The 13,663-nt window shown below is 44.5% G+C and overlaps 1 protein-coding gene and 1 long non-coding RNA gene across 2 annotated transcripts; both read left to right on the top strand.

The window, feature by feature from the left end:
• The first annotated feature begins 2,023 nt into the window (after positions 1 to 2,023).
• On the top strand, positions 2,024 to 5,774 carry LOC110549693 (disks large homolog 5-like). The gene is made up of 5 exons (XM_060390648.1): positions 2,024 to 2,188; positions 3,145 to 3,157; positions 3,480 to 3,639; positions 4,785 to 4,928; positions 5,564 to 5,774. Exons 1-5 carry the CDS (start codon positions 2,024 to 2,026, stop codon positions 5,772 to 5,774), a joined length of 693 nt encoding a protein of 230 aa, XP_060246631.1.
• A 973-nt stretch (positions 5,775 to 6,747) lies between these two features.
• On the top strand, positions 6,748 to 9,145 carry LOC132656628 (uncharacterized). Its single transcript, XR_009594342.1, has 2 exons — positions 6,748 to 6,865; positions 8,574 to 9,145. It is a non-coding gene; the product is annotated as an uncharacterized LOC132656628 (long non-coding RNA).
• The last annotated feature ends 4,518 nt before the right edge of the window (positions 9,146 to 13,663 follow it).

Consider the following 13,663-nt stretch of genomic DNA (forward strand, 5'->3'; position numbering starts at 1 on the left):
CTTGCCTGAGACTCACAAGTTAGGACAAATCTTGCAAAAACTGTTCTGTGATCTCCATGTGTGTGTGCCTGTGTACCTATGAAACTACCACAACCTTTCAATGTGACCCTGAAAATTACTTCTAACAGTCCTGCAGACTTTTGTGCCTTTCTGGTGAACAATGAAATGCTGAGCCATTTCATCTATGCCCTGAAATGTGACAGTGTGGCTGTTCTCAGTGAGGTCACGGGGTACATCAACACCATGGAGAACAGCAAGAGGTCCGTGTACTGCACATTGCAGTCCCCAAGGTGAGGCAAATTCTCCTCTCATGGAGCAGCTATCAGGAGTAGGACCTGCGATAGGGGTCCCTATTGAGGGCAAGGTGCACACTCCTTCATGACCATATTGCTAAATGATTCGCCAGATGTTTGCCTCAGCTCTCACACACCAAATCAACCCATTACGTGTATTTGCATTTCCTCTCAACTTGATTTAAATAGTTTCAGTTCCCTGAGCTGCATTTTTCCATGACCCAGACAGCGCACAAGCACTCCTAGGTTAACTGAAATGCTAGTGGTCACTGCTGTCAATGTATTCATGTACATTGTGTCGCCAGGTCTTATAGACACTGACACCCACAAGGAGCCTCCTGATGTGTCCTTCTGGCAAAATAGTTCAGTTCAAAGTCCATTCCTGACTTTGGCTTTTGATTGAAGTCATTGTTTGCACCCCAAGAAATAAGAGTCACACCATAGCTGCGTTTAGAATTCTTCATATCTTTAAGCACAAGTCAGAAGTTGATCTGAGTATTTTAAGTTCTCTGCTCTACTAGAGAGAACATGACTTTTTCTGACACTACTGGACATTATTTTGTAACAGTAGCACACCATACTCAGCAACAGCTGAGCAATATCCACATTACTCATGATGACCTACTGATGGATCACATCATTCTATAGATAGCTATAAAATTGACTTGTAACCACATCACCTGAGCAAGGTCTTGAAAGTAGCTCAATTCTCCTTCTCAGGAGGCACCTTGACCTAAGCATCATGCAAGACAGAGCCTGTCATGCTGGAAAAGCATATCCTAAGTTGCATGCCTGTGTAAAACAGTACTGCACAGGTTCAGGCACCAAACAGGAAGCTGAATTTCCTTAGGAACAGAGCTAGCAACTGCATCCTGGCTCTCTATGGGAGCATGTTACAGAAAACTTCGGTGAAGGTTCTGATCATCCCTGCAGCAGAAGCATCTGCCTGGAATTTCTTAGCCTTTTCTATGCTAGGCAGTCACTCTGCCAACTAAGCTATGTATAGCATATAGTCCTACCCACAAATGGTGAATTTTTTTTTCTTTAGACAGCAACTCACTATGTAAGAATCCCTATAACCAATAGGTCTTTGGTTATCTTTGGTGGAGAGAGAGCACCACACACAGCCTGAGGACCTTTTCTCTTGGTGCCTCCACTGTTTCAGTTTCCTCTGCAAACAGTTCAGCACACTGTTGCCAGCACCTTGATGGCTGCATTCTCCATATGCTAAGGCCTCTGGTGACAACTTTCAAAGGCCAAGCACATGGCTTCTGTGACAGAACCCCCTAACAAACATCCCACACTAAACCAGCAGTTCAGGCTCTTCCTGGATGTGCATTCAAGCACATGTACACATAAGGCAGGAGACCATTCCTCTGCCATAATCATCCTGTTGTGAGATCTCATCACCATTTATTTTCTCATATTGGTGAAAAGGAGGTTTTGAGGTAAGAATGAGACATTCCTAGGCATGTTTGGAAAATATGTATCTGTGGCTTTGAAATGAAGTGGTGGTCAATGACAATGTCCTAGGAGAGTCTCCTGGAAAGGGGCCCTCAGCTAATGGTAAGCATAAAGTGAACATCAGCAGGGTTCCCTGTGACATCAGCTGTCCATTTCTCTACATTCTATTGTATCCTGGTGGGCTCTTGGCAACGCCGTGATGTCACTAGTGTTGTGGCAACACCAATTGCTCTTAGGGCAGTTGCCTATAGGTCTCATCAACAGCCATGTGGGCGAGACTGAGAAGTTTCTTTGGGAAAGAGAATGTGGACAGTCGAAAAATCCAAGAGAGGCAGAAGGCAGATGGCCTTCCATCTCATTTTAAAATATCAAGAAATAAGTTGTCCTGGGGAAGACACAGTGAGTCTTGGGCAGAGGACGTGGGCTTGTTGGTTAGAGCTACAATAATGGAGAAGTGGAACAGGACTCTGGGAAGGAAATGGACATTTCTGCTTAACATGGGTCACTTCAGTTAAGGATTCCAGAGCATTATTTTGTCTGTCCCCAGAGCCAGGACTGGCACGGCCAAAGCTGTTTCACTGGAAGTTCTTAGCTTTCCTCTTATTGGGCATTTGTTGTGTAACATGATGACAAAAGGCGATCATCAGGGGTCAGGGAGGTTAACATTTCACAATTTAGGGCAGGGCATTGCTGTATTTCACAATCACAGACTTCTTTTAGGTGCTGTGGCTATCTGACAGTAGTTACAGGACAGAAATGTGCTCCTGGCTATGACCTTATGTACTCATATCACCTCTGGCCACCTCTCTGACAGCTGCACACGTAGGTTTGTGAATCAGTAGTCTGTGGGTGGCAGACATTTCTCTAGTACAGGCAAAGTGTCAGAGGCAGACAGAGACTGAATCTTTACTGTCAGCGCTGTGGTGTTTTGGTGTGTCTCTGGGCAGAATTGCTCAGACTCTTAATCATGTTCTGCTACTGCGTGACTGTCTAATCCACAGGCATGGTCATAGAGTGACAAGGCAGGAGTTCAGTGTGTCTCTAAAGCACCTGACTGCCTGTGGACTCTGCCATTATTCTCCTGGGTTCTGAAAGCACAGGCTTGAGGGCTCAGAAGCCGAGCTACATCTTGTAAGGAACACATGTGAGGAAGCAGCGGAAATACTTAGCTGCTTAGACACCCACTTCTTTTTTAAAAAATTATTAATTACCATTTATTCACTTTGTATCCCCCCTGTAGCTCCCTCCCTCTTGCCCTTCCAACCTCTCCCTCCCTTCCCCTTCTTCACCCATGTCCCTCCCCAAGTCCACTGATAAGGGGAGGGCTTCATTTCCTTCCTTCTGATCCTAGTCCATCAGGTCTCATCAGGAGTGGCTGCATTGTCTTCCTCTGTGTCCTGGTAAGGCTGCTCCCCCCTCAGGTGGAGGTGACCAAAGAGCAGGGCAATCAGTTCATGTCAGAGGCAGTCCCTGTTCTCATTACTGTGGAACCCACTTGGACACTGAATTGCCATGGGTTGCATCTGTGCTGGGGTTCTAGAGTTCTCCATGCATGATACCCACTTCTTAACAGAGTGATGGCAGATCTGAGATACAGAGAGCAGGCATCTCAGCCTTAGGCCGCAATCTGTAAAATCTTGTCACTGGGTTCTAGGCATGCTCTATTTGTCTCCATCCTCTGTGCCTTCTCACTATGCAAGTTCACTTTTGTTCTCCCTACAGGGGCCAGTGGGGAGACACCATCTCCCACAAAGCTCCCCTCCAAGAAGCAGGTGAAGAAGGAAATGGACAGGTTGACCACTCAGCTGCAGCTGATGACCAGGGAGAGAAATGAGCTGAGAGATCGCCTGATCCTCATCACAGAAGGATCCTTGGACAACAGGTATCCATTTTTTTTCAAATCCCATGGTGCCAGTCTTGGGTCTGCAAAGTCACCCTCATCTAATCCTTTTAAGGACACCTCCAGGGTGTCATGACCCTAAATGCTGCTCAGAGGAGAGACAGGAAGTTAAGCTTGGGTAGGACTGATATCTGGAAAAAAAAACACATCTGCTTCCTCCAAATGAAATGCTGAGCCTGTGTTCTGAGTCACACAACACATGGATTGAAGCAGTAGTGGAGAGTGAATTCCCAGCATGCATTTGGAAATGGCTTGATAGGTGGTGGCTTGTGTGAGGCACTAGCTGTTGTGAGGTTGGGATGAGATTTTTACTTGCCTGACAGGAGATTTAATGCTGGAAGCTCCTTGTAGGAGCTGGAGGGGACTGATCCTTCTTGGTTTATCTCAGTGCAGAACAGGAAGGACTGGAGCTCACCCTGTTCATCTCTCTCTTTGTGCTTTATACTTGGGACAGTACATGAGGTTAAATTTTTTAGCATTCCATTGTTCTCTCTCTCTCTCTCTCTCTCTCTCTCTCTCTCTCTGTGTCTGTGTGTGCATGTGTGTACGTACAAATTTAGATGCTTGCGTATCTCTCTAGACTCTTGGAGCTAATGGTACGAGGGGGGTGGGTGTCTGCGGGTCTCAGTCTCCATGTGATGCCAGTGCTGAGTTCTGGGTGTGCCATGTTAAGCTGTACTTAGCCTATGTGGTCATATTGGAGGCACAGTAGAATCCCCTGGGCAGTTTTTAAATCTGTCCCCAGGCTGGCTCTCATCCCCCAAATTATGTCTGACTCTGAGGAATAGTCAACAAGGATCAAGAATTATTGTTCTGAAAATGGGAGAAATGAAATCACAGGATTTTTGTAGGCCAAGATTTATGGAAGGCCTCACTGAGACTGTAAAGGGGTAGACAACTCCTCCAGGCTTACTGAGTGAGCTCATACAACCAGGGCAGCTTTCACCTGGACACCTTTAGCCTCTGCTTGTCTGTGGCCAGGATAACAAGTTTTATAAGCAGCAGACTGAACCAGCATACAGGGTCCAGAATGTGGCATCTTCTGCTCTTGTGTATTTTGGCTCACAGCCTGAGTTCACCAGATCCTTGAAGCCTATATTCATGGTGTTCTTTGATTTTGGGGCCAGGCCCTACTACAGGCCAAATCCTTTCTATGAGAGACTGATGACACAGCATAAACAGGTGATATTGGACCTGCAGACCTTAGAGCAGGAGCACACTGAAGCCTCACAGAACCTCAAGGAGCTCGACAAGGAGACTGGCTTCTATAGGTAAGTGCCTGTCAGGGAACCCAACAGCTGTGAAATGGTGTCTCTGTTTGCCTTTATTCTGGACTGGGAGTCCCCAGCTCTGGGTCTATCCCTTCTACCTCTTAGCCATCAGCCTACCTGGTCCTTTTGGACTCTGTTTTGCTAAGTATGAAGGAGGTTATTACCTCTTCCAGGATTTTGAGCCTCAGGAGACTCTAGATAGAAATCAATTCACAGCACGACAGAGGTGTCAGGCAGCCCTGAGTATCTGGGACTCAGGAAGGGTTTATGGAGCTGAGTGTTATGGAATGTGTGATAGACTGTGCTCCCCTTGGTTCTCCTTTCCTACCTTGAGGGCATTTGTCACCTATTTTTTTATGATTCCCAACTCCCTGGGACAATAGAGTACACGCGGAGACTCTTTTCTCTTTGAGGGACAGGGAACCCTGCCAGTGTGGGGACCTTAGCAGTCCTTACTCTTTCGCGAATTAGCTGTTCTCTCTATGGTCTGCTGAGTGCAGCAGGCATGGCTGTATTGGGCTCTTTCCTAGGTCTTCACTGAAATCTTGGGCCTGAAGGTAGGGGTGGCAAGAGCAGGCTGGCAGGGGGAGAAGGAGGAGGCTGGCAGAGGCTTACTCTTCAGAGGGTCTTTCCAGCAACCTCCACAGCCGGCTCCTGATGGAGCAGGCTCAGTTGAAGAAGAAGGTGGACATGATGACGCAGGACAATGAGACAGTGCAAGAGAATTGGGTCCTGCTAAAGCACCAGTTGGCGGAAATGCAGCAGATTTGTAAGGACCAAGAGGAGGAGACCAGCGACCTCCAGACACCGCAACTGGACAAGGTCTGGAACCATTTGCCCACTTGACTCTTTGTCTGCTCATCTACACACCTGAGCTCTCACCCATCACCCTTCTTACTAATTTATACTTGCCACCATCTGCCCACCTCATGCCATCTGACTTCTTTTCTCTGTCACTGCATAAGTATTCTGGGAAATTAACCTCTTGTGAGCAACTCTATTATTGGCAAGCATACCCTTCTCTTCTGCTTGAAGGTGCAGTCCAAAGAGCAGAGTGGGAAAAGAGATATCCCACAATTAGATGCTCTCTGGATAGCTCAGATGCAATGTACACAAATCATTGGTGCCTTCTGACACCACAGGTGGAAATCAGCTTGCAAAAGGACAACCCTAGTGCTAATGTCAAATGAGCGCTTCTCATTGTCATCAATTCATGTGGCCTTCTCCATTCTTTCTCACTCTAATATGGTCTCTTCTTTTTGGCCAGCTCTTAATACACACTGACAGATGCCTGAGTTAGAGTTTCCCAGCCCTCTTCTATGAGTTTTTCTGGAGAGTTTATACTCTGGAGCTGACTGGACATCAAGAGATATGTGAAGGACATTTGACAGACAGTTTGAGGAGGTCAGAGTTGTGAGACTTTAGAGGAAAAAAAAATTCTATAACCACCTCAACTTACTCTGGCTAAGCAGAGCAAGCTCCTCACAGCTATCATAATTCGCAAGGGTTGGAGAGCAGAGTTGTGAGACCATTTTGAAAGAGTTTGTGTGCTGAATCTAAACTTCATGCTCTTCTAACATGAAGTCCATGAACAGTATGGACCATCAGGCATATGTGCATTGCCCAGAGGATTTCATTGGGTCTCTTTCATGTCAGTTTCTACCTTGGAGCAGGGTTTCTTGCATCCCTTGAAGCTGGATGTTCTGGCTTGCCTGACTGTCCAGCCAGCTCTTGGGTCCTCTATCTGGGCTTTCTCTTGTAAGACACTGTGTGCATGCCAGTGTGCAGCCCTCCACTGAGAACACATCTTGTCATGAACAGGAGGAGGAAAGACTGGAGAAACTCCTGCAGTCTCTGAGGAAGCAGACTCAGCTGGCCATCCAGCAAAGGGACTTAGCCATAAAGATGCAGCATCAATTTGAGGACCTCCAGATGAGGTATGAGCCCAGGCTGGGAGGAGAAGGTAAAGCTTTCTGGGTCCCCTTTTCCTGGATTCTCTGTCTTTTATGGGCTTTTGCTCAGCAGCAAACCAAAGAGCCCCTCTGGGAAAGAAAACCTCAAAGTATTATACTGGTCCTGTCATCAGGAACTTCTACCCAGGAAACAATCTATTTGCCACCTTATGTGTTTAGGGCATTGGGTCCCTTCCTGTGCTATTTAGTATATTCTTTGAAGACTGTGCTTTACTCACGAGAACTGCAGACATCTGCCCCCCAAGTGATGGGATCTCAAGGTGTGCACACCACACCAGACTGAAAATGTACTTTTATTTAAGAACATCCCCTGTAATGATTAGATTCCTACCATTTCCACACTGATCTCTGCAGTGTTAACCCATCTCTGTGAGAAGATTTCTCTCAAGAGTATAGGTTCAGGAGATTCCATGATGAACCCATGCAGATGTCTCTGCTACAGGGATGATCAGAACCTTCATGGGAGTGTTCAGTAACTCACTCTCATTGAGTTCCTGGATGCAGTCTGTCCGCTCTAGTCCTTAGGAAAACAGAGGTTTCAGGTGGTACCATAGCTTATGCAGGGCCATTGTTGGGAGGCATACAACTCACAAAATGCTGCTCTAGCATGGCAGGCTCCATCATGCATGGTACTTGGGTACAAGGTGCTTCCTGAGCAGGAGGAATGAGCTAGCCTCATGACTTTGTTCAGGTGCCCAGGTTGCAAGGCTGTATTATTCCTATCTATAAAATAATGTGATCCATCAGTGAGTCATCATGAATAACTTATATACTGATCATATTATTAAGGTAGGTAATTTTAAATAATGATGTTCCTGGACTGTAGGAGAAAGGGCTAGTCTTTGTAGTAGAACACAGACCATAGAGTTCCTAGATTCAATTATGACTTGTGCTTAATAGCTGAAACATTGTATAGGCGCTGACATTGTGTGACCCTTTTGTCTTGGGATTACAAAGAGTGACTTCAGTTAATAGATCAGTGTTTACTCCAACCAAGTACCATGCATGGAGATAACCTAGAACCCCTGCACAGATGTAGCTCATGGCAGTTCAGTGTTCAAGTGGGTTCCATATTAATAGGAACAGGGACTGTCTCTGACATGAACTGATTGGCCTGCTCTTTGATTACCTCCCCCTGAGGGGGGAGCAGCTTTACCAGACCACAGAAGATGACAATACAGCCACTCCTGATGAGATCTGATAGACTAATATCAGAAGGGAGGAGAGGAAGACCTCGCCTATCAGTGGCCTTGGGGAGGGGCATGCGTGGAGAAAGGGGAGAGAAGCTGGGATTAGCAGGGGAGGAGGGAGAAGTTTGAGGGGGGATACAAAGTGAATAAAGTGTAATTAATAAAAATTAAAACCAAAAAAAGAAAAAAAAAAAAAGAGATCAGTGTTGACCCTTCAGCACAGCTGAAGTGGTGGATGATAGCAGCTTGAAGGCTGATATGGCAAGTCCCACCAGGCCTGTGTCTTTTTTTTTTTTTTTTTTACTCTTTTTTTTTTTTTTCAATGCAGTTTATTCAGGAACCTTGAACAATCATCTGACCCTGGGGAAAGCCAGCCCACAGTTTAAATAGCCTCTGGGTAGCCAACCCCAGCGTGCCATGTGGGCAATGCAGATAGGTCCACATACATGCAGGCCTGTGTCTTAACTGCCTTCCTCTCCCAGGTCTGAAAAGCTGCACCTTGAACTGGACCTGGCCACAGCCCATAAGGAGAGCCTCCTGCAGAAGAGGCTGCTGCTTCAGGAGCCACCTGCTGAGCCCCAGCCCCAGTGAACACAGAATTCCTGGGAGGAATTGTCTTCTTCAGAATGGGGTGCCTTGCTGTGAACAGCCCCTACTCTTGTTTAGCCAGTGAGGAAGCCATGCTACTTCTGAGTCTCAGTCTCTTTTCCGTTCTGACTACACCCGCTGAGAAAACTGGTGTCACCTTTGCCACTAAGTGTTAAGACCAGCCATAGGCTGTGGGTCAGTCCTGTTAAATCTACTGTGAGAGAAGGCTGCTGAGCTTAATTTTATGGTAGGGTTTGGGTTTTGTTTTATTTTTTTCTTTTTGATGTTCCTGTTGTTTTTGGTTGTTTCAATTTTCTCTTTATTGGCTACATTTTATATATACTTGTTATTGTTTTCCAAACTTCGATTGTAATACCCACTTTTTTTATTAACTCTCTTTTTGAAGATCGTTTTGAAAAAAAAAAGTATTTTCTTATCAATAAAAATGTGATTTCTAACTCTTCAATCTTTTAAAATATTTATTTGTTTATCACTTTCTACCCCAATCCCAGTCCTTTCCCTCCTCTCCTCCCCTTCCCTTCTCTCTTTCTCAGTGTAGGGGAGGCCCTCCCTTTCTCAGGGATTGAGAGCTGTACCCTACCTTTCTGAGATTCCTTTATTCAAGGGAGGCAGCTTCTCCCTCCCTGGGATGACTTCTACCCATCATTGCTCTTCTTGTCACCACCAGACAAGAGGAAAGGGACATCAAATCTCAGTGAGATCCCATTACATCTCAGGCTCCACAGCTTCCCATCACTGCCTCTCGGTCCTCAGAATCACTCTCTTACATATGTACCTTTATTAATCTTTCTACTGAGCAAATGGGAAAACTTGAGTTATGGAGGAGTCAACTCATGTGACAAAGAAGAAGATGGATTAATATTCACTCCCATGGTAGAGTGCAGCCTGGTATACTCAAATCCCTGGGTTTACTATTCATCACAGAAAAAAATATCAAACTAACCTGAAACACACACACACACACACACACACACACACACACACACACACACCTACCTTAGTAAGCTACCATAATAGTCTATCATTCCTCTGGAAACATAACCCAAATAACTCTTTTTTTCTATATGTTGCACTGAAGATGATGTATCCATCATCACAGTTATAGAACGTTACTGATACAGTAGCTATTTAGGGAAGGTGGAATGGACATAGCTTTCCCAATTATTTGTGGAATAAGATCGAGTTCTTAAGGAATATGCCAAGGAGCTGTATAGCTTTTTTAGAATTCTCCACTATGATTTCCAAAATGGCTGCTCCAACTTGAAACCCCATAAATAGGAAAAGAAAGTTTCCCTTTCTTTGCCACATCTTTAGTTGCATTTGCTGTCATTTGTTTTCTTGATCTTAGTTTTCATGATATGAAAAGATGAAGTCGCACAATTGTTTGAATTAGGGTAATTTCTTAGGATGTAGAATGCTTTTTGAGATATTTCTTAGCCATTTTAGTTTTGTCTTTTCAGAACTCTGTTCAGAGCAATATGCCAGTTAATTGAGTTCTTTGTTTTGTAGACTCTCTAATGGTTTTGTATATTCTGGATATCAGTTCTCTATCAGATGTGCAGCTGTGTGTTCATTCCATTAATTGTTTCTTTTGTTGTAAAGAATCGTTTTACTTTTGTGAGGTCCCATTTTGGTCAAGTGTTAACTTTAATTCTTGATCAAATGGAGTTTTATCCAAAAAGTCTTTTTGTGTTTCTATATCTTACAGGGCACTGCCCATGTTTTCCCCTAGAAGTTTCAGTGATTTAGGTTTCACATTGACATTTTTATTTTTCACAGTCATTGTACAATATATTTTTATCATATTGTTTTCCCACCCTGATCCTTTTCACCTCTCCACCCACTGAACTTCATGTTCTTGTATCCCTTCTCTCAAAAAAGTCAGAAAAAAAACACAAATAAAAACCCAGAGGCTATTTAAGCTGTGGGCTGGCTTTCCCCAGGGTCAGATGATTGTACAAGGTTCCTGAATAAACTGCATTGAAAAAAAACCCAATAAAATCAAATAATACAATATAAACATACTAAAATCTGTACTCCTAAACAACCTAAGCAAGGAGTACCCAGGGTCAGATGATCAATTCTCACTCAGAAAGGCAAACAGGATAGATACCAGAAGAGGGAGAAACCAGGAAACAGGACAGGTGCCTACCACAGAGGGCCTCTCAAAGACTCTACCCAGCAGTGTATCAGGGCAGATGCTGAAGCTCATAGCCAAACTTTGGGCAGAGTAGAGGGAATCTTATGAAAGAAGGGGGAGATAGAAAGACATGGAGGGAACAGGAGCTCCACAAGGAGAGCAATAGAATCAAGAAATCTGGACCCAGTGGAATTTTCTGAGACTGATACTCCAACCAAGGACCGTGCCTGGAGATATCTTAGAACCCCTGCACAGATGTAGCCCATGGCAGATCAGTCTCCAAGTGGGTTTCCTAGTAATGGGAACAGGGACTGTCTCTGACATGAATACAGTGGCTGGCTCTTTGATCACCTCCCCTTGTGGGGGGAATATCTTTGCCAGGCCACAGAAGAAAACAATGCAGCCATTCCTGATGAGACCTGATAGGCTAGGGTCAGATGGAAGGGGAGGAGCACCTCCTCCATCAGTGGACTTGGAGAGGGGCATGGGAGGAGATGAGGGACGGAGGGCAGGATTGGGACATTATGAGGCAGGAGGCTACAGAGGGGTTAAAATGTGAATATACTGTAATTAATATAAAAAAATAAAAATTATACAATACAGAAGGAAAGAATGACTAGTACACACATGCTTGTACACACACACAGCCCATTTTGTGTTGGACACTACTCCTGGGCAGGGTCCTTCTCTGGAGTGTGGTTGATAGATCCAGTAACATTCTGTTTGAGAAAACTGGTATTTTCTTTCCTAGTAGGTGTCTATTGCAAAGGGCTTCTTAGTTAGAGGTGAGAATTAATTTGTGTCCACTTCCCTTCTTCTTTCTTGGGTTTTGTGTGACTTGAACTTGTACAGATGTTGTGCCTGCTCTCACAGCCTCTGTGAGTTCATATGTACATCAGCCCTGTGATCTGGAAAACACTGTTTTCATTCACCACCTCTGGTTCTTTCAATCTTTCTACCTTCTCATTTGCCCAGATACCTGAGTCTTGAGTGGAGAAATTTGATAAAGACATTCCGTTTAGTGATGAGTGCTCCAAAGTCTCTTATGCTCTGCACTTTATCCCGTTGTAGAGCTTTGTGTTATCAACTATTGCCTGAAGACGCTTTGCTGATGAAGGCAGAACATTTCTGTGATATGATCTATGTCTATAGAAGTATGTTGTTAAAACTAACTTCATTGATATTTTCTTACCAGAATAATTGTATTAGGTTTTCCCTTTAGCCCCCAACCCATCCAGTCTCAGGTTCTTGGCCTCTTTTGCGGTGTCATGTATGGGTCCTATTTCATGGAGTAGACCTTAAATACAATCAAAACATGATTTGTTACTCCCTTAACATTTCTACAACTATTAAACCAGTGTATCTCACAGGCAGGTTGCTTTTGTGAGTCACAGAGTTTGTACTTGGGTAATATCAATGATGACAGTTCTTAGAAAGTCTGATAGAATTTTACTGTAAATAGATCTGGCTTGTGGCAATAGATCTTGCCTTTCTTTAGTCAATGGCTTCTTAATTAACATTTTGAATTCTTCATTTGTTATAGGTCTAATAAATTGCTCATCTCCTCTTGGTTGAACTGAGATGGGACTCAGGCAGGGTTTTATGGAGCTGAGTGTTATGGAACAGGTAGATAGACAGAATTTGCTCCCCATGGTTCTCCTTTCCTACCTTGAGGGCATTTGTTAATTTTTTTTATGTTACCCAATTACCTGAGACAGTAAAGGTCAGGTGGAGACAACTTTTTATTTTTGAGGGACAGGGAACCATATTAGTGTTGGGGAGTTTAGTAGTTGTTATTCTGTTGTGAATTAGCTGCTCTCTGCTTATAGTCTTCTTAGTGCAGCAGGCATGGTTGTATTGGGCTCTTTCCTAGGTCCTCATGGAAAATGAGGGCCTGCTGGTGTTACTAGGCCCTGAAGGTAGAGATGGCAAGAGCAGGCTGGCGGGGGAGCAGGAGGAGGCTGGCAGAGACTTACTCTTCAGAGGGTGTTTCCAGCAACCTCCACAGCCGGCTCCTGATGGAACAGACTCAGCTGATGAAGAAGGTGAACATGATGAATCAGGACAACGAGAAAGTGTAAGAGAATTGGGTCCTGCTAAAGCACCAGTTGGCAGAAATTCAGCAGATTTGTAAGGACCAAGAGGAGAAGACCAGCAACCTCCAGACACACCAACTGGAGAAGGTTTGGGACCTTTGTCCATTGGAATTTTTTTTTTTTTTTTTTTGCTCACCCACACACCTGAGCTTTCAACCTTCACCCTCCTTACTAATCTATACTTGCAACAATCTACCCACCTCATGCCATCTGACTGTTCTTTTCTCTGTCAATGAACAAGTATTCTCTGAAATTAGCCTCTTGTGAGAAAGTGGTTCTTTGCAAGCATACCCTGCTGTTCTGCTTGAAGGTGCAGTCAAAAAGCAGAGTGGAGAATGAGATGTCCCATAATTAGATGTTCTCTGGATGGCTGGGGTGCAATGTACATAGATCATTGGTGCCTTCTGCATCCTGTGACTATTTTGCATGGGAAGGTCATGTGACATCACAGGTGGGAAGCAGCTTGCAAAAGGAAGAACCTAGCATTAATATCAAATGAGTATGTCTCATTGTCATCAATTCCGATATCATGTGGCCTTCTCCATTCTTCCTCACTTCAATATGGTCTTTTCCATTTGGCCAGCTCATTCACCTTGACAGATGCCTGAGATGGAATTTCCCAGCAATATTTGCTATGAGTTTTGGTGGAGTTTTTATACTCTGGAGCTGACTGGATGACAAGGGACATGTGAAGGACTTTTGACAGACAGTTTGAGGAGGTCAGAGT

Source organism: Meriones unguiculatus, chromosome 9 (genome assembly GCF_030254825.1).
Source record: "Meriones unguiculatus strain TT.TT164.6M chromosome 9, Bangor_MerUng_6.1, whole genome shotgun sequence".
Classification (NCBI taxonomy): Eukaryota; Metazoa; Chordata; class Mammalia; order Rodentia; family Muridae; genus Meriones; species Meriones unguiculatus.